The sequence below is a fragment of the Bombina bombina genome, chromosome 3 (genome assembly GCF_027579735.1).
Source record: "Bombina bombina isolate aBomBom1 chromosome 3, aBomBom1.pri, whole genome shotgun sequence".
NCBI lineage: Eukaryota > Metazoa > Chordata > Amphibia > Anura > Bombinatoridae > Bombina > Bombina bombina.
Genome location: NC_069501.1, coordinates 365,906,697 through 365,926,580, shown reverse-complemented (window position 1 = coordinate 365,926,580; position 19,884 = coordinate 365,906,697). Strand labels below are relative to the sequence as shown.

Below are 19,884 nucleotides of genomic sequence, written 5' to 3'. Positions count from 1 at the left end.
TGTGGGGCTCCATTCCTAAGGTGGATGGTGCTATCTCTACGCTTGCTAAACGTACTACTATACTTCTTGAGGATAGTTCTTTGTTCAGAGAGCCAATGGATAAGAAAAAGGAAACCTTTCTGAGAAAGATGTTTCAACATACGGGATTTTTATTTCAACCGGAGGCTGCAGTTGCCGCGGTTTCCCGGAGAAGCTACCTACTGGTGCGACTCTTTGTCAGAACTCATTGAGGTGGAGTCTCCCTCAAGGATATTTAAGACAGAATTATAGCTTTGAGAATTGCTAATTCTTTTATCTGTGATGCGAACATGCAAATTATTCACCTAAATGCAAAGGCCTCTGGCTTTGCGGTTCTAGCCCGCCAGGCGCTCTGGTTGAAGTCTTGGTGTGCGGATATGACTTCTAAGTCTAGTCTCCTTTCTCTTCCCTTCAAGGGAAAGCTTTTATTTGGTCAAGGCCTGGACTCCATTATTTCTATGGTTACCGGAGGCAAGGGTGCCTTCGTACCGCAAGATAAGAAGAACAAGTCTAACGGACGACAATCTTCTCATTTTCGTTCCTTTCGTTCTGAAAAATCCCAACAACAACAATCCTCCTCCAAGCCCGAGCAACCCGAGAGTACTTGAAAGCCGGCTCAGTCCTGGAATAAGGCTAAGCAAAATAAAAAGCCTGCCGAAAACAAATCGGCATGAAGGGGCGGCCCCCGATCCGGTATCGTATTGTGTACTGTGCAGACTGTTTTATTTTTCCAGACCCTTGGTTCAGTGACGTACAGGATCTGTGGGTCCTTGGGGTCGTACTGGGGATACAAGATAGGCTTCAAATCTCATCCGCCCAGGGGCAGATTCCTACTCTTGAACCTGTCTACAGACCAGAAAAGAGGGATGCCTTTCTATGGTGCGTTCGGGACTTACCCTCCTTAGGAGTTGTTGTCTCGGTGCCTATCGAAGAAAGAGGTTTGGGATTTTATTCAAACCTTTTCGTGGTCCCAAAGAAGGAGGGAACTTTCCGCCCAATTCTGGACCTAAAGTGCTTAAACAAATTTCTCAGTGTCCCTTCCTTTAAGATGGAGACAATAAGGTCCATCCTTCCTTTAGGAAGGTCCATCCTTCCTTTACCTTAAAGTTCCAATCCACAGGGAACACTTTCAGTTCCTGAGGTTTGCATTACTGGACCAGCACTTCCAGTTCATTGCCCTTCCGTTTGGCCTAGCTACTTCTCCAAGAATCCTTACGAAGGTTCTGGGGGCTCTTCTAGCCATTGCCAGAACTCAGGGTATTACAGTAGCGACATACTTGGACGATATTCTGGTGCAAGAACCATCTTGTCGTCTTACGGAAGAATACTCTGAGTCCTTTCTCAGTATTCTTCAAACACATGGATGGAAGATAAACTTGGAAAGAGTTCTCTTATCCCAAGTACCAGGGTGGAATTCCTGGGTGCTATAATAGACTCCATATCCATGAGGATATTTCTAATAGACCAGAGACGTTGCAAGCTAACTTCAGCATGTCTTGCCCTCTGGACCTCCTTGAGTCCCTCTGTGGCTTAGTGTATGGCGGTGATTGGTCTCGTGTCCTGCATGGAAATCATTCCTTTTGCCAGGTTCCGTCTCAGACCTTTACAACTGTGCATGCTGAGACAGTGGAACGGTGATCATTCAGATCTGTCTCTACAGATTGCATTAGACAGCCGGTCGAGAGAATCGCTCTCTTGGTGGCTCTGTCTAGATCATCTGATGATCTGAGGGATGTGCTTCTTAAGACCATGCTGGGAGATTTTGACTACGGACACAAGCCTATCCGGGTGGGGAACCGTTTGGGTTGCCAGGAAGGCACAGGGGTTGTAGACTCAGGAGGAGTCCTCCCTCCCCATCAATTTTGGAACTACGGGCAATCTTCAATGCCTTGAAGGCTTGGCCACTTCTAGGTTCGTCCCAGTTTATCAGATTCCAATCAGACAATATATCTTCGGTGGCTTACATCAACCATCAGGGGGGAACAAGAAGTTCCTTGTGATGAAGGAAGTATCTCAAATTCTGGAGTGGGCGGAGGCCCACAGCTGTTCGCTGTTAGCGATCCACATTCCGGGTGTGGACAACTGGGAGGCGGATATTCTCAGCAGGCAATCCTTCCACCCAGGGGAATGGTCTCTCTTCATGCCAAGGTGTTTGCAGAGATATGCAGCAAGTTGGGGATGCTAGAGATAGATCTCATGGCATCTCGTCTCAATACCAAGCTACACTGGTACCGGTCGAGGTCGAGGGATCCCCAAGCAGATCTAATAGATGCATTAGCAGTGCCCTGGAGGTTCAAACTCATATATCTTTTTCTTCCATTACCGCTTCTTCCTCGAGTGGTGACCCGCATCAAGCAGGAGCAGGTATCAGTAATCCTGATTGTTCCATCGTGGCCGCGATGGACGTGGTTCGTGGATCTAGTAGGGATGTCCTCATTCCCTCCGTGGAAGTTACCTTGTCGCAGAGACCTGCTGTTACAAGGTCATTTGTTCATCAAAATCGAGATTCTCTGAGGCTGACTGCATTGAGATTGAATACTTAGTCTTAGCAAAGAGAGGTTTCTCTGACAGTGTCATTGATACTCTTATTCATGCTCTTAAACCAGTTACTTAGCGTATCTACCACAAAGGGTAAAGGACCTACCTATTCTGGTGTGAAGAGCGTGGCTTTTCCTAGAACAGAGTTAAGGTTGCCAGGATCTTATCTTTTCTCCAGGATGGACTGGAGAAGGGCCTTTCTGCTAGTTTCCTGAGGAGACAGATTTCGGCTATGTCGGTTTTATTGCACAAGAGGCTGGCTAAGCTTCCAGATGTGCAGTCCTTTGTTAAGGCTCTGATTAGGATCAGACCTGTGTTTAGATATGGGGCTCCTCATTGGAGCCTAAATCTTGTTCTTCTTGGTTTGCAACAGGTTCCGTTTGAGCCTCTGCATTCCGCTGACATTAAATTGTTATCTTGGAAGGTTCTCTTTTTAATGGCTATTGCCTCTGCGCGCAGAGTTTCTGACATCTCTGCTTTGCAATGTGAGTTCCCTTATCTGATTTTACATGCAGATAAGGCAGTTTTACGTACTAAATTAGGTTTTCTTCCTAAGGTTGTGTCAGATAGAAACAGCAATTAAGAAATTATGGTTCCTTCCTTGTGTCCTAATCCTTCTTCATCGAAGGAACGTTTACCTCGCCATTTGGATGTGATTCGCGCCTTGAAGTTCTTTCTTCAGGCTTCTAAGGAGTTTAGACAATCTTCCTCTTTGTTTGTTGTCTATTCAGGGAAGCGTAAGGGGCAGAAGGCTACTTCGACTTTTCTATCTTTTTGGTTAAGGAGTGTCATTCGCTTAGCTTAAGAGACAGCGGGACATCATCCTCCTGAGAGGATAAGGGCTTATTTCACCAGAGCAGTGGCTTCCTCTTGGGCCTTTAAGAATGAGGCCTCTATGGACCAGATTTGTAAGGCGACTACCTGGTCCTCCTTACATACAGTTTCTAATTTTTACTAGTTTGATGTTTTTGCTTCAGCTGAAGCAGCTTTCTGGAGAAAAGTTTTCCAGGCTATAGTTCCCTCAGAATAGGGTCCGCCTCTTCCTCTTTGTTCCCTCCTGTTATTCATTCAGTGTCCTCTGGAGCTTGGGTATAGTTTTCCCAACAGTAATGAATGAAGCCGTGGACTCTCCCTATCTTAGGAAGGAAAACATAATTTATGCTTACCAGATACATTCCTTTCCTTCCGGATAGGGAGAGTCCATGGCCCCCACCCATTTTTTCTTGTCTAAGGGCGGCACCCTATTATTTATCTTATTCTTCTGGCACCATTTATACCCTGATATTTCTCCTACTTTGCCTTGTTTCCTTGGCAGAATGACTGGGGTAATGAGGAAGTGGAAAGGATATTTAAGCCTTTGGCTGGGGTGTTTTTGCCTTCTCCTGATGGCCAGGTGTTGTATTTCCCAACAGTAAGGAATGAAGCCGTGGACTCTCCCTATTCGGAAGGAAAGGAATTTATCTGGTTAGCATAAATTATGTTTTTGGTCTTCCATTGTAGCAAATCTCTCAATAATAATGCAAGGGAGAGAGAAAACAAATGGGAGAAAGAGAGAGGAGGGAAAGAGAGTTCGGAGAGCATGATGAGAAAGAGAGAGGAGGGAGAAACAGACAGTAAAAAAAAAAAAGATGGAAAATTGAGAAAGTGAGGTGGAAAGGTGAGCAAGGGGGAGAGATATAGAGGAGAAAGAACAAGTGAATAATTAATAAAGAGAATGGTAAGAGAAGGGGTAGAATGTAAGAAAAATAGAAAGAAGAGCAAGAAAGGGGGGAGAAGAGAGAGAAAAGGAAGAGATAGAGAGGAGAGAGAAAAGGAAGAGACAATGGAGAGAGATGAGAGAGAAGACAGAGGTAAAAAAGGAGTGGTAGAGAAGAATGAGAAAGGGAGAAAAGTGAGATGGGGGATGAAGAAAGAGGAAGGAGCTAGAGAATGAAAAGAGCGAATAAAGTGAAAAGTAGGGAGAAAGTTTGAGAAAGAAGAGGGAAGAAAGAGATGGAAGTGAGAGGCAAAGAAAGGGGCAATAGAGGAGGGAGAGAACTTGGGGAGGAAGTGAGAGAGAAGAGAGTAAAGAAAGAAGATGAAGAGAGAGGAGAGTGTGAGAGGAGGGACATAAGAGAGAGAGAGAATAAGAAATCTTACTCTCAACCATGATTGCAAAGGGGTTGAAATGCTCAAAGTGCAGTCCCCTGTCTCTTTTTCATGTTCATTGATGCCTGTTGGAAGGAATGACCCTGCACTTGACACCCAGAGAACATGCGGTTGTATAAGAAGCTGGTTAGAATATCCATATGTGCCAGGAGAAAGCTGGTGGGCAGAACCACTATAGTACCACAAACTAACGTCCCAGGAATAAAAAAATAAAACAAAAAAATCACAATATTTTCTATGCCCATCTGGCTAAATGATCTCAGTTCCCAGGACCTGCACTAATTGTTAACGTTGCCAGGGCTCTGGCAAAAAGAAGATCTGGTTAGTTTGCTCTTAAAAAAATTAAACAAAACAAATGAATACTGACAAATTTCATCAGTATTTTTCGTTTTCTTTCATTTTTGTTGGTGCATTCATTCGGATTTTCGTTTTCATTTACGAAAAAGAAAATTCCATTTTCGTGATGAATGTGCATGTGTCCGAAAGCGAATGCACATCTCTACAGCACATATTTCAGAGAATGCACATCTGTACAGCACATATTTCAGATGATATAGCAATTAGTGAACAAAATTATTTATGTTTAAAGTTATAATTTAGCAGTTGCCCAAATATGTGTCTTTTTTTTTTTTTTGGACTCAAAAATTAAACTGAGATACTTATGTCTTTTATTTCTCACTTTAGGTCTTTCTGCAGCTAAATTACTGGTGGAGTCTGGATTGAGCGTAGTAGTGCTAGAGGCGCGTGACCGAGTTGGCGGAAGAACGTTCACTGTCAGGGTAAGTATCTGGAAAAACTGATAAAGTAAATGAATTGACCATTATGCTCTATCTATCTACCTATCTATCCATGCAGCCAACTTTATCTTTGTATCCATATTTGTATTTTTATTTAAGAATGAAAAAGTGAAATATGTAGATCTAGGAGGAGCTTATGTTGGGCCAACCCAAAATCGAATCCTTCGAATAGCTAAAGAATTTGGTGTGGAAACATACAAAGTAAACGAGGCTCAACGTCTCATCCATCATGTAAAGGTAAGATGAAAAATTTATATAAAATTAATATTAAAGAAAATCAGTTGGGTAGTATTTACTTTTAACATTATTATTACATTAGTAATATTTAACATTTAGTACAACCAAACAAGAAAATTAACCCCTTAGTGACCAGAGCACTTTTCCATTTTCTGTCCGTTTGGGACCAAGGCTATTTTTACATTTTTGCGGTGTTTGTGTTTAGCTGTAATTTTCTTCTTACTCATTTACTGTACCCACACATATTATATACCGTTTTTCTCGCCATTAAATGGACTTTCTACAGATACCATTATTTTCATCATATCTTATAATTTACTATAAAAAAAATGATAAAATATGAGGAAAAATGGAAAAAAACACACTTTTTCTAACTTTGACCCCCAAAATCTGTTACATATCTAAAACCACCAAAAAACACCCATGCTAAATAGTTTCTAAATTTTGTCCTGAGTTTAGAAATACCCAATGTTTACATGTTCTTTGCTTTTTTTGCAAGTTATAGGGCCATAAATACAAGTAGCACTTTGCTATTTCCAAACCATTTTTTTCCAAAATTAGCGCTAGTTACATTAGAACACTGATATCTTTCAGGAATACCTGAATATCCCTTGACATTTATATATTTTTTTTTAGTAGACATCCCAAAGTATTGATCTAGGCCAATTTTGGTATATTTCATACCACCATTTCACCGCCAAATGCGATCAAATACAAAAAATTGTTCACTTTTTCACAAATTTTTTCACAAACTTTAGGTTTCTCACTGAAATTATTTACAAACAACTTGTGCAATTATGGCATAAATGGTTGTAAATTCTTCTCTGGGATCCCCTTTGTTCAGAAATAGCACACATATATGGCTTTGGCGTTGCTTTTTGGTAATTAGAAGGCCGCTAAATGCCACTGCGCACCACAAGTGTATCATGCCCAGCAGTTAAGGGGTTAATTAGGGAGCTTTTAGGGAGCTTGTAGGGTTAATTTTAGCTTTTGTGTAGTGTAGTAGACAACCCCAAGTATTGATCTAGGCACATTTTGGTATATTTCATGCCACCATTTCACCGCCAAATGCGATCAAATTAAAAAAAACGTAAAATTTTTCACAATTTTAGGTTTCTCACTGAAATCATTTACAAACAGCTTGTGCAATTATGGCACAAATGGTTGTAAATGCTTGTCTGGGATCCCCTTTGTTCAGAAATAGCAGACATATATGACTTTGGCGTTGCTTTCTGGTAATTAGAAGGCCACTAAATCCTGTTGCGCCTCACACGTGTATTATGGCTAGCAGTGAAAGGGTTAATTAGGGAGTTTGTAGTGAGCTTGCAGGGTTAATTTTAGCTTTAGTGTAGAGATCAGCCTCCCATCTGACACATCCCACTCCCTGATCCCTCCCAAACAGCTCCCTTCCCTCCCCCACCCCACAATTGTCCAGGCCATCTTAAGTACTGGCAGAAAGTCTGCCAGTACTAAAATAAAAGGGTTTTAAAAAAAAAATGAAATTTTTTTTTAGCATATTTACATATGCTACTGTGTAGGATCCCCCCCTTAGCCCCCAACCTCCCTGATCCCCCCCAAAACCGCTCTCTAACCCTCCCCTCTGCCTTATTGGGGGCCATCTTGGGTACTAGCAGCTGTCTGCCAGTACCCAGTTTACAATAAAAAGTGCTTTTTTTTTCTTTGGTTTTTTTTTTCTGTAGTGTAGCTTCCCCCCCCCCCACCCCCCACAGACAAACCCCCACCACCTTGCTGATTATTTTAATTTTCAATATTTTTTATCTTTTTATTTTCACATTTTCTGCAGTGTAGCGGTTCCCACCCGCTCCCTCCCCGTGCACGCGCCCGCCCCCACCCTCCCGTGCACGCGCGCGTGCCCGTGCGCGCCCCCAGCCACCCCCGCCCACGATCCCGCCCCCCTTCACTTCCACAGGGCCATCGATGGCCGCCACCCGCCTCCCGGTCCGGCTCCCACCCACCAACAAAGGGAGCAACCGATCTCCGGTGCAGAGAGGGCCACAGAGTGGCTCTCTCTGCACCGGATTACTTAAAAAGGTTATTGCAGGATGCCTCCATATCGAGGCATCACTGCAATAACCGGAAAGCAGCTGGAAGCGAGCAGGATCGCTTCCAGCTGCTTTCCACACTGAGGACGTGCAGGGTACGTTCTCAGGCATTAACTGCCTTTTTTCTGAGGACGTACCCTGCACGTCCTCAGTCGTTAAGGGGTTAAATTTACTCCAGTCATGACCTTTACCTAATGCAACATAAAACTTAAAAAAGTATTTTTATGTACAGAGCACAAAGGAATTATTGTATTGCAAAAGACCTGCATGCAAAATAAATATTTTTAAAAACATTTAAAACTGGGACACACAAGTGAATGGTATTTATCTCCTTTTGATATGGTCAATTAGCAACAGATACAAATGAGCTCCTGAACTGATCTAGCAAACACTGTGTACCATGTTAGAGGTTTAAACTGAGTATAGGGGGATACTGCACTCTAATATACTTTACAACAGTATTAAATAATTAATCTTTTTATTTGAGAGACTGCTCAGCAGGGGGATTTTCAGCAATAACTATTTTTACTGAAACGCAAAAGAATTTGCACAAAAAAAGATTGCTGTGCCTCCTATTTTTTTAATGTTTCAAAGTACAGTTTTAGGCTATCTATTAGTTCTCATACCTACATACCATGCATACTAATTTATTGAAATATAAAATACAAACAGGCACTACACACACACCTTATTAAAACTACTTTAACTCTTTAGTTCCATAATAAGAAGTACTCTGTCTCAAGTTGAGTAAACAAATATTATCTATATAAATAAAAAGAGAGAAGCGTCTCTTTTTGCTCAACATGTGCCTTTCATAGAGAAGAACTTTCCTGTAGTATATCAGTCTGATTTTGACTAAACAGTACAGTCCAGTCCCGAAATACCAGACAATCCCTCTGTGAATGAGAGAAACAGCAAAACTTCAGATGTACGTTTCGGCCTAGTGTAGGCCTTGTCAATGAGGTGCCTCATATTCCTCTAGGCACACTGAGCAACGGGCTTCCCTCAGGGTCATAATTTTCATAAATAAAAAGAAAGAAGCACTCAACCCGGGAACGAACAATAGTATAATAGCTTGTTCTAATGCTAGTTACCACCCAAGGAGCAGCATCTTTTTGCTCAACATGTGCCTTTCACAGAGAATAACTTTCTTGTTGTATATCAGTTTGACCCTGACTAAACAGTGCAGTCCAATCCAGTCCCAAAATACCAGGCAATCTCTCTCTGAACAGTTAATATAGCTCCCGGAATAGTAGGAGCTTAAATAGTGAGCCAAATTACATGTGCGCTATTTAATGTTTTTGCTCACAAGCAAATACCGCCAGAAATAAAATTTTAATGCGCGTGGGATAGCGTGCTTATTACAAGTTGAAAGTAAAATGTTTGCACAAGAGCAACTAACTGCAGGACTTCGGATATCGCAACCGTGTTAACTTCTTCTCCCTATAGACTTCAATGGAGAGCACAAATGGAAAAATACTAATACCTATCGCTCGCATTCTAACCAAACAGGAGTTAAACCTACAGCGCTAACCCGAAGGTAGTTATAAATAGTTTACATTTCAATGTTCACATAGAAAAAAAAGTTTTTATTTTTTATTTTAAATATTTAGAATAAAATGTATGCTTACCTGATAAATGTCTTTTTTTCCGGATATGGAGAGTCCACGACGTCATTCAATTACTAGTGGGAATATCACTCCTGGCCAGCAGGAGGAGGCAAAGAGCACCTCAGCAAAACTGTTAAGTGTCACTCCCCTACCCATAATTTCCATTTCCCTTTGGTCGAATGAATGGGGAAGGAATAACACAAAGGTGTAGAGATGTGTGAGGTTTAGTAAAAAATAACTGTCTTAATAAAGGGTGGGGTCGTGGACACTTCATATCCGGAAAGAAAGAAATTTATCAGAGAAGCATAAATTTTGTTTTCTTTCCTAAGATATGGAGAGTCCACGACGTCATTCAATTACTAGTGGGAACCAATACCCAAGCTAGTGGACACAGAATGAACTGGGAGGGAGAACAAGACAGGCAGACCTAAACAGAAGGTCACCACCACTTGAAGAATCTTTCTCCCAAAAAAGGCCTCAGCCGAGGCAAAAGTATCAAAATTGTAAAATTTGGAAAAAGTATGCAGAGAGGATCAAGTTGCAGCCTTGAAAATCTGTTCTACAGAAGCTTCATTTTTTAAAGCCCAAGAAGAGGAGATAGCCCTTGTAGAATGAGCTGGGAACAACAATTTCCTGATTAATATTTCTATCCGAAACCACTTTATGAAGAAACCGCAATTTAGTACGAAGAACTGCCTTATCCGCATGAAAGATAAGGTAAGGTGAATCAAACTGCAAAGCCGAGAGTTCCGAAACTCTCAGAGCAGAAGAGATAGCAATAAGAAACAAAACCTTCCGAAATAGCAACTTAATATCTATGGAATGCATTGGTTAAAACGGAGCCTGCTGCAAAACTTTAAGAACAAGATTAAGACTCCAAGGAAGAACAACAGGTTTAAACACAGGCCTGATCCTGACAGGGCCTGACAAAAAGATTTAACATCTGGCACATCCGCCAGACTCTTGTGTAACAAAATAGATAATGCAGAAATCTGGCCTTTCAGAGAACTGACTGACAACCCTTTCTCCAGACCTTTCTGGAGAAAAGACAAAATTCTACGAATCCTGACCCTACACCAAGAGTAGCCCTTAGAATCACACCAATAAAGGTATTTACGCCATACCTTATTTTAAATTTTTTGAGTAACAGGCTTGCGAGCCTGGATCATAGTCTCAATGACCGACTCAGAAAATCGACGCTTAAACAGAACTAAGCGTTCAATCTCCAAGCAGTCAGCTTCCGAGAAACAAGATTTGGTTGGAGGAATGGACCCTTAATTAGAAGGTCCTTCCTCAGAGGCAACGTACAAGGCAGCTGAGATGACATCTTCACTAGGTCTGCATACCAGATCCTGCGAGGCCAGACAGGAGCTATTAGAATTACCGATGCTCTCTCTTGTTTGATACGAGCAATAACTCGTTGAAGGAGTGCAAACTGAGGAAACAGGTATGCTAGACCGAAATCCCAAGGAACCGCCAGAGCATCTATCAGAGCAGCCTGAGGATCTCTTGACCTTGAACCGTTTCTTGGAAGCTTGGCGTTCTGCCGAGACACCATCAGATCCAACTCTGGCACCCCCCATTTGAGGGTTAACTTGGAGAACAACTCCGGATGGAGAACCCACTCACCGGGATGAAATGTCTGTCTGCTCAGGAAATCCGCTTCCCAGTTGCTCACTCCAGGAATGTGGATGGCAGATAGACAACAATTGTGAGCTTCCGCCCACTGAATAATCTGTGCCACCTCCTTCATGGCTAAGGAACTCTGAGTTCCTCCCTGGTTGTTGATGTAAGCCACTGAGGTGATGTTGTCCGACTGAAACCTGATAAACCGGGCTAAAGACAATTGAGGCCAAGCCATCAGAGCATTGTAAATCGCTCTCAACTCCAAAATGTTTATTGGGAGAGCAGACTCCTCCCAAGTCCATAGTCACTGCGCCTTTAATGAGTCCCAGACTGCGTCCGTGGTCACAATCACCCAGGAAGGTCTCCGGAAGCATGTTCCCTGAGACAGATGCTCCTGAGCAAGCCACCACGGGAGAGAGTCTCTTGTCGACTGGTCTAGATCTATCCTCTGAGACAGATCCGAATGGTTTCTGTTCCATTGTCTGAGCATGCATAACTGCAGAGCTCTCAAATGGAATCAAGCAAAGGGAATGATGTCCGTAGAAGCGACCATCAGACCAATTACCTCCATACATTGAGCTACTGACGGCCGAACAGTAGACTGAAGAGAGAGGTGAGAGGAAAGAATCTTGGCTTTTGTGACCTCTCTCAGAAAATATTTCATAAATAGGGAATCTATTATGGTTCCTAAGAAAATCACCCTTGTAGCTGGAACAAGGGAACTCTTCTCCAGATTCACTTTTCATCCATGGGTATGTAGAGAAGACAACAAGATCTCTGTATAATAGTTTGCTTGTTGAAAAGATGGCGCCTGATGTCGTCCAGGTAGGGCGCCACTGCAATTCAACGAGACCTGATCACTGCCAAGAGAGACCCCAGAACCTTTGAGAAAATTCTGGGAGCTTTGGCAAGGCTAAACGGAAGAGCAACAAACTGAAAGTGTTTGTCTAGAAAGGGGAATCTCAGGAACTTGTAATGATCCCTGTCGATGGGAACATGAAGATACGCATCCTTCAGGTCTATGTTTGTCATGAACTGACCCTCTTGGACCAAAGGAAGAATGGAACAAATGGTTTCTATTTTGAAGGACGGTACCCTGAGAAATTTGTTGAGACAATTTAGGTCTTAAATGGGTCGAAAGGTTCCCTCTTTTTGGGGAACCATGAACAGACTCGAATAGAATCCTAGACCCTGTTCCCTTACTGGAATTGGAACAATCACTCCCAGGGAGGAAAGGTCCTGAACGCAGTTCAAGAATGCCTCTCTTTTTACCTGGTCTGCAGATAATCTTGAGAGGAGGAATCTGCCCCTGGGAGGGAAAGTTTTGAATTCTATTTTGTAACCCTGAGATACTATGTCCACAGCCCAAGGATCTGGGACATCTCGTATCCATGCTTGACAAAACAAGGAAAGTTTTCCCCCCTACTTGATTCGATCCCAGAATCGGGGGCCGACCCTTCATACTGACTTAGACTCAGCTGAGGGTTTCTTTGATTGCTTCCCCTTATTCCAAAATTGATTGGGCTTCCAAGAAGACTTGGACTGTTCCTGCTTGAAAGAGGGAGAGGAAGACTTTTGACCTTTGAAGTTACGAAAGGAACGAAAATTACTTTGACGTCCTTTAGGTCTGTTCTTCTTGTCTTTTGGTAGAAAAGACCCTTTTCCACCCATAATATCAGAAATTCTTTCTGACAGACCAGGTCCAAACAAGGTCTTACCCTTTGTAAGGAAGCGCCACAAGCTTGGACTTGGAGGTAACATTAGCTGACCAAGATTTTAGCCACAAAGCCCTGCGGGCTAAGATAGTGAAGCCAGACATCTTGGCTCCCAGTCTAATAACTTGCATGTTAGCATCAGAAATAAAGGAATTGGCTAGTTTGAGAGCCTTAATCCTATCTTGGATCTCCTCCAATGGAGTCTCTACTAAAATTGATTCAGACAAGGCATTGCACCAATAAGCTGTTGCACTTGATACTGTGGCAATACAAACTGCAGGTTGCCATTGAAGACCTTGATGAACATACATCTTTTTCAAATAAGCCTCCAGCTTTTTGTCCATGGGATCCTTAAAGGAGCAGCTATCCTCTATAGGGATTGTAGTTCTCTTAGCCAGAGTAGAAATAGCCCCTTCTACTTTAGGCACTGTGCGCCATGAATCTTTAATGGAGTCAGCAACAGGAAACATTTTTAAAGATGGGAGAAAGGTATTCCTTGCTTCTACCATTCCTGTGAAATAATCTCTGTCACACGGTCTGGATGAGGAAACACTTCCACAGAGGAAGGAACATCATAGTATTTATAAAGTTTATAAAGTTTACTAGACTTCTTAGGGTTGACAACGACAGAAGTATCGGAGTCGTCCAAAGTAGCCAATACCTCCTTTAACAGTACACGAAGGTGTTTAAGCTTAAATCTGAAGTTTACTTCTTCAGTATCAGACGAAGGAATAATACTGTATGAATCTGAGATTTCACCCTCAGAGCCTACTGACGTATCCTCCTCATCAGACTTATGAGGGAGGGCAACATGCGTAGTAGTAGGTGGAACAGAAACCTTACTATCTAAATCTCTAATTTTCCTCCTGCGTTTTCCCAGCATAGGAAAAGCCGATAATGTTGCAGATACCGCAGAAGATACCTGTGCAGCAAAATCTTCAGACAAATAAATTCCTCCAGGAGGCTGAGAGGAACTGCAGGGCACTGTATGTGACGCCATAGAGGCTTGGGACGTTTGAGGAGATAGCTGTGGCATTGCCTGAACATCATCATCCTGAGAGACATTGGGCTCAGAGGTCAGCAATTTATCTTTAAATTTAAGTGTTCTAGCTAAGCATGCAGCACAGAATTGCATAGGCAAAACGATTTGTGCCTCAAGGCATAACAAGCATTTGTCAAAAGACACAGAGTCTTGGTCCATGTCCATAATACTAAATAAAAAAATCACCATTCACCATAAATATAGATTCTAGTGTTACGCTAATACGGGGATCACTACTAGTAAAAAGTACGTGCATATATAAGGTTTTGTATTATATGTCATAATCAGATTACAGTAATACTTTCACTTACAGTATGTGACTTGATTGATGATTTATAAAAACACAGACTATCAGGAGGGTAGTAAACTGGATAAAATCTAGATATAGTGATATCAAATGAGAGACCATGAAACACAGTCATATCTAGATATTAGTGGAGTACGGAAGTTATCTTCGTAAGGTGGGGTGCTCCTCACCTTTTGTAATACTCCTTATAAAATGTGTGAGATATGTTTCACATACTGTATATCTTATTTAATTGATTATACTGATCATTTGGTAGTATGGGGACTGGGTGGAGTATATTGCAACTGTACTGGGGATTGTATCCCTCCTACCTAACAGCTTTTTATACAGATACAATTCTGACCCAGCCCACCTATACACATATATATTGGGGTATTCCTTACCTTGTACACAGGTATTTTTGATATAGGTAACGTTATACACTTTCTTCTTTTTTATATTTTCCTATTTTATCTTATTACCGAAGGGCAACTCTCCCCCTTCATTTATTTCTCTAATAAAGTTTACATTTTATTTTCCATATTGTACTGTGTGTCGTTGTTTCCTTTACTCTAGATAGTAGTTTAAATGAGTTCTCTTTATGGTGTATCTTTTCTTTACAATATATTTTTGCACATAAAATCCCTACACTGAGCACCCTCCCCATTTTCTACTATGGGGATTATATTGGATATATGAAATACTTTTTTCACACACATCCTTACTTATCTAAATACAAAATTCCCCAAGTTGTAATTTTTATTTTAATACACTGTCACTTTAAGAATTTTTAATACTACAGCCACTTAACGTTATGCAAACATTCTTTAAAATAATAAACCAATCAGGCCCCCTACACCTCAGACAGGCTGAGGGGCCTTACCGTAACACTTATACACAATTTGGCTGCCAGAAGTCTCTAAAATGATCATATAGTAGATTGACACTGAAGAGACTGAAATTCAAATGCTCAAGCAGTCTGTCAGTTAGCCTGTTCTAGCTAAGCAAGCAAACAAAACCAACTGCCAAATTTTAAGTTTATACATAAATCCCTGTATAAAACATAAGCCACACACATACTAATAAAGTGTTCCAACAAAATTAGGCCAAAGAGGAAAAACGTCCCATTAAAGAGGAAATTAACCCAATGGCCCCCATGTATCAAAGTCTGGCGGACCTGATCCGACAGTGCGGATCAGGTCCGCCAGGCCTCGCTGAATATACTCTCTCCGTATTCAGCATTGATTAATTAAATAAATAAACTACCTACAATTACCTACAATTAACCTAACACTACACTATCAATAAATTAATTAAATACAATTCCTACAAATAAATACAATTAAATAAACTAGCTAAAGTACAAAAAATAAAAAAGAACTAAGTTACAAAAAATAAAAAAATATTTACAAACATAAGAAAAATATTACAACAATTTCTCCAACATAGGTGTGTCCGGTCCACGGCGTCATCCTTACTTGTGGGATATTCTCTTCCCCAACAGGAAATGGCAAAGAGCCCAGCAAAGCTGGTCACATGATCCCTCCTAGGCTCCGCCTACCCCAGTCATTCTCTTTGCCGTTGTACAGGCAACATCTCCACGGAGATGGCTTAGAGTTTTTTAGTGTTTAACTGTAGTTTTTATTATTCAATCAAGAGTTTGTTATTTTAAAATAGTGCTGGTATGTACTATTTACTCTGAAACAGAAAAGAGATGAAGATTTCTGTTTGTAAGAGGAAAATGATTTTAGCAACCGTTACTAAAATCGATGGCTGTTCCACACAGGACTGTTGAGAGGAATTAACTTCAGTTGGGGGAACAGTGAGCAGACTTTTGCTGCTTGAGGTATGACACATTCTAACAAGACGATGTAATGCTGGAAGCTGTCATTTTCCCTATGGGATCCGGTAAGCCATTTTTATTACAGACAGTAAAGAAGGGCTTCACAAGGGCTTTTTAAGACTGTAGACATTTTCTGGGCTAAATCGATTTATATATAAACATATTTTATACTCCATAGCCTTGAGGAATTATTTTAATCTTGGGAATTTTGTAAAATAACCGGCAGGCACTGTATTGGACACCTTATTCTCTAGGGGCTTTCCCTAATCATAGGCAGAGTCTCATTTTCGCGCCTGTATTGCGCACTTGTTTTTGAGAAGCATGACATGCAGATGCATGTGTGAGGAGCTCTGATACATAGAAAAGACTTTCTGAAGGCTTCATTTGGTATCGTATTCCCCTTTGGGCTTGGTTGGGTCTCAGCAAAGCAGATACCAGGGACTGTAAAGGGGTTAAATATAAAAATGGTGTGCAATACTTTTAAGGCTTTAAGGCTTTAAGACACTGTGGTGAAATTTTGGTGAATTTTGAACAATTCCTTCATACTTTTTCGCAATTGCAGTAATAAAGTGTGTTCAGTTTAAAATTTAAAGTGACAGTAACGGTTTTATTTTAAAACGTTTTTTGTACTTTGTTATCAAGTTTATGCCTGTTTAACATGTCTGAACTGCCAGATAGACTGTGTTCTGAATGTGGGGAAGCCAAGGTTCCTTCTCATTTAAATAGATGTGATTTATGTGACACAAAATTTAGAGAAAATGATGCCCAAGATGATTCCTCAAGTGAGGGGAGTAAGCATGGTACTGCATCATCCCCTCCTTCGTCTACACCAGTCTTGCCCACACAGGAGGCCCCTAGTACATCTAGCGCGCCAATACTCCTTACTATGCAACAATTAACGGCTGTAATGGATAATTCTATCAAAAACATTTTAGCCAAAATGCTCACTTATCAGCGAAAGCGCGACTGCTCTGTTTTAGAAAATACTGAAGAGCATGAGGACGCTGATGATATTGTTTCTGAAGGGCCCCTACACCAGTCTGAGGGGGCCAGGGAGGTTTTGTCTGAGGGAGAAATTTCAGATTCAGGGAAAATTTCTCAACAAGCTGAACCTGATGTGATTACATTTAAATTTAAGTTGGAACATCTCCGCGCTCTGCTTAAGGAGGTGTTATCCACTCTGGATGATTGTGAGAATTTGGTCATCCCAGAGAAACTATGTAAAATGGACAAGTTCCTAGAGGTCCCGGGGCCCCCCGAAGCTTTTCCTATACCCAAACGGGTGGCGGACATTGTAAATAAAGAATGGGAAAGGCCCGGTATACCTTTCGTCCCTCCCCCCATATTTAAAAAATTGTTTCCTATGGTCGACCCCAGAAAGGACTTATGGCAGACAGTCCCCAAGGTCGAGGGGGCGGTTTCTACTCTAAACAAACGCACCACTATACCCATAGAAGATAGTTGTGCTTTCAAAGATCCTATGGATAAAAAATTAGAAGGTTTGCTTAAAAAGATGTTTGTTCAGCAAGGTTACCTTCTACAACCAATTTCATGCATTGTCCCTGTCACTACAGCCGCGTGTTTCTGGTTCGATGAGCTAGAAAAGGCGATCACTAGTAATTCTCCTTCTTATGAGGAGATTATGGACAGAATCCGTGCTCTCAAATTGGCTAATTCTTTCACCCTAGACGCCACTTTGCAATTGGCTAGGTTAGCGGCGAAAAATTCTGGGTTTGCTATTGTGGCGCGCAGAGCGCTTTGGTTAAAATCTTGGTCAGCGGATGCGTCTTCCAAGAACAAATTGCTTAACATTCCTTTCAAGGGGAAAACGCTGTTTGGCCCTGACTTGAAAGAGATTATCTCTGATATCACTGGGGGCAAGGGCCACGCCCTTCCTCAGGATAGGTCTTTCAAGGCCAAAAATAAACCTAATTTTCGTCCCTTTCGTAGAAACGGACCAGCCCCAAGTGCTACGTCCTCTAAGCAAGAGGGTAATACTTCTCAAGCCAAGCCAGCCTGGAGACCAATGCAAGGCTGGAACAAGGGAAAGCAGGCCAAGAAACCTGCCACTGCTACCAAGACAGCATGAGATGTTGGCCCCCGATCCGGGACCGGATCTGGTGGGGGGCAGACTCTCTCTCTTCGCTCAGGCTTGGGCAAGAGATGTTCTGGATCCTTGGGCGCTAGAAATAGTCTCCCAAGGTTATCTTCTGGAATTCAAGGGGCTTCCCCCAAGGGGGAGGTTCCACAGGTCTCAATTGTCTTCAGACCACATAAAAAAACAGGCATTCTTACATTGTGTAGAAGACCTGTTAAAAATGGGAGTGATTCATCCTGTTCCATTAGGAGAACAAGGGATGGGGTTCTACTCCAATCTGTTCGTAGTTCCCAAAAAAGAGGGAACGTTCAGACCAATCTTAGATCTCAAGATCCTAAACAAGTTTCTCAAGGTTCCATCGTTCAAAATGGAAACCATTCGAACAATTCTTCCTTCCATCCAGGAAGGTCAATTCATGACCACGGTGGATTTAAAGGATGCGTATCTACATATTCCTATCCACAAGGAACATCATCGGTTCCTAAGGTTCGCATTCCTGGACAAGCATTACCAGTTCGTGGCACTTCCGTTTGGATTAGCCACTGCTCCAAGGATTTTCACAAAGGTACTAGGGTCCCTTCTAGCGGTGCTAAGACCAAGGGGCATTGCAGTAGTACCTTACTTGGACGACATTCTGATTCAAGCGTCGTCCCTTCCTCTAGCAAAGGCTCACACGGACATTGTCCTGGCCTTTCTCAGATCTCACGGATGGAAAGTGAACGTAGAAATGAGTTCTCTATCTCCGTCAACGAGGGTTCCCTTCTTGGGAACAATAATAGACTCCTTAGAAATGAGGATTTTTCTGACAGAGGCCAGAAAAACAAAACTTCTAAACTCTTGTCAAATACTTCATTCCGTTCCTCTTCCTTCCATAGCGCAGTGCATGGAAGTAATAGGTTTGATGGTAGCGGCAATGGACATAGTTCCTTTTGTGCGCATTCATCTAAGACCATTACAACTGTGCATGCTCAGTCAGTGGAATGGGGACTATACAGACTTGTCTCCGACGATACAAGTGAATCAGAGGACCAGAGATTCACTCCGTTGGTGGCTGTCCCTGGACAACCTGTCACAGGGGATGAGCTTCCGCAGACCAGAGTGGGTCATTGTCACGACCGACGCCAGTCTGATGGGCTGGGGCGCGGTCTGGGGACCCCTGAAAGCTCAGGGTCTTTGGTCTCGGGAAGAATCTCTTCTACCGATAAATATTCTGGAACTGAGAGCGATACTCAATGCTCTCAAGGCTTGGCCTCAGCTAGCAAAGGCCAAGTTCATACGGTTTCAATCAGACAACATGACGACTGTTGCGTACATCAACCATCAGGGGGGAACAAGGAGTTCCCTGGCGATGGAAGAAGTGACCAAAATCATTCAATGGGCGGAGACTCACTCCTGCCACTTGTCTGCAATCCACATCCCAGGAGTGGAAAATTGGGAAGCGGATTTTCTGAGTCGTCAGACATTACATCCGGGGGAGTGGGAACTCCATCCGGAAATCTTTGCCCAAATTACTCAACTGTGGGGCATTCCAGACATGGATCTGATGGCCTCTCGTCAGAACTTCAAGGTTCCTTGCTACGGGTCCAGATCCAGGGATCCCAAGGCGACTCTAGTAGATGCACTAGTAGCACCTTGGACCTTCAAACTAGCTTATGTATTCCCGCCGTTTCCTCTCATCCCCAGGCTGGTAGCCAGGATCAATCAGGAGAGGGCATCGGTGATCTTGATAGCTCCTGCGTGGCCACGCAGGACTTGGTATGCAGATCTGGTGAATATGTCATCGGCTCCACCATGGAAGCTACCTTTGAGACGAGACCTTCTTGTTCAAGGTCCGTTCGAACATCCGAATCTGGTCTCACTCCA

General features: G+C 42.4%; 1 protein-coding gene across 1 annotated transcript in view; it reads left to right on the top strand.

Annotated features, from left to right (window-relative positions):
* Positions 1-19,884, top strand: part of LOC128653290 (amine oxidase [flavin-containing]) — a 372,917-nt gene that overhangs the window by 126,514 nt on the left and 226,519 nt on the right. The window contains exons 2-3 of the mRNA XM_053706494.1: positions 5,389-5,483; positions 5,601-5,738. Coding sequence (XP_053562469.1) covers positions 5,389-5,483; positions 5,601-5,738 — 233 coding nt within the window. The remainder of the gene's footprint in view (positions 1-5,388; positions 5,484-5,600; positions 5,739-19,884) is intronic.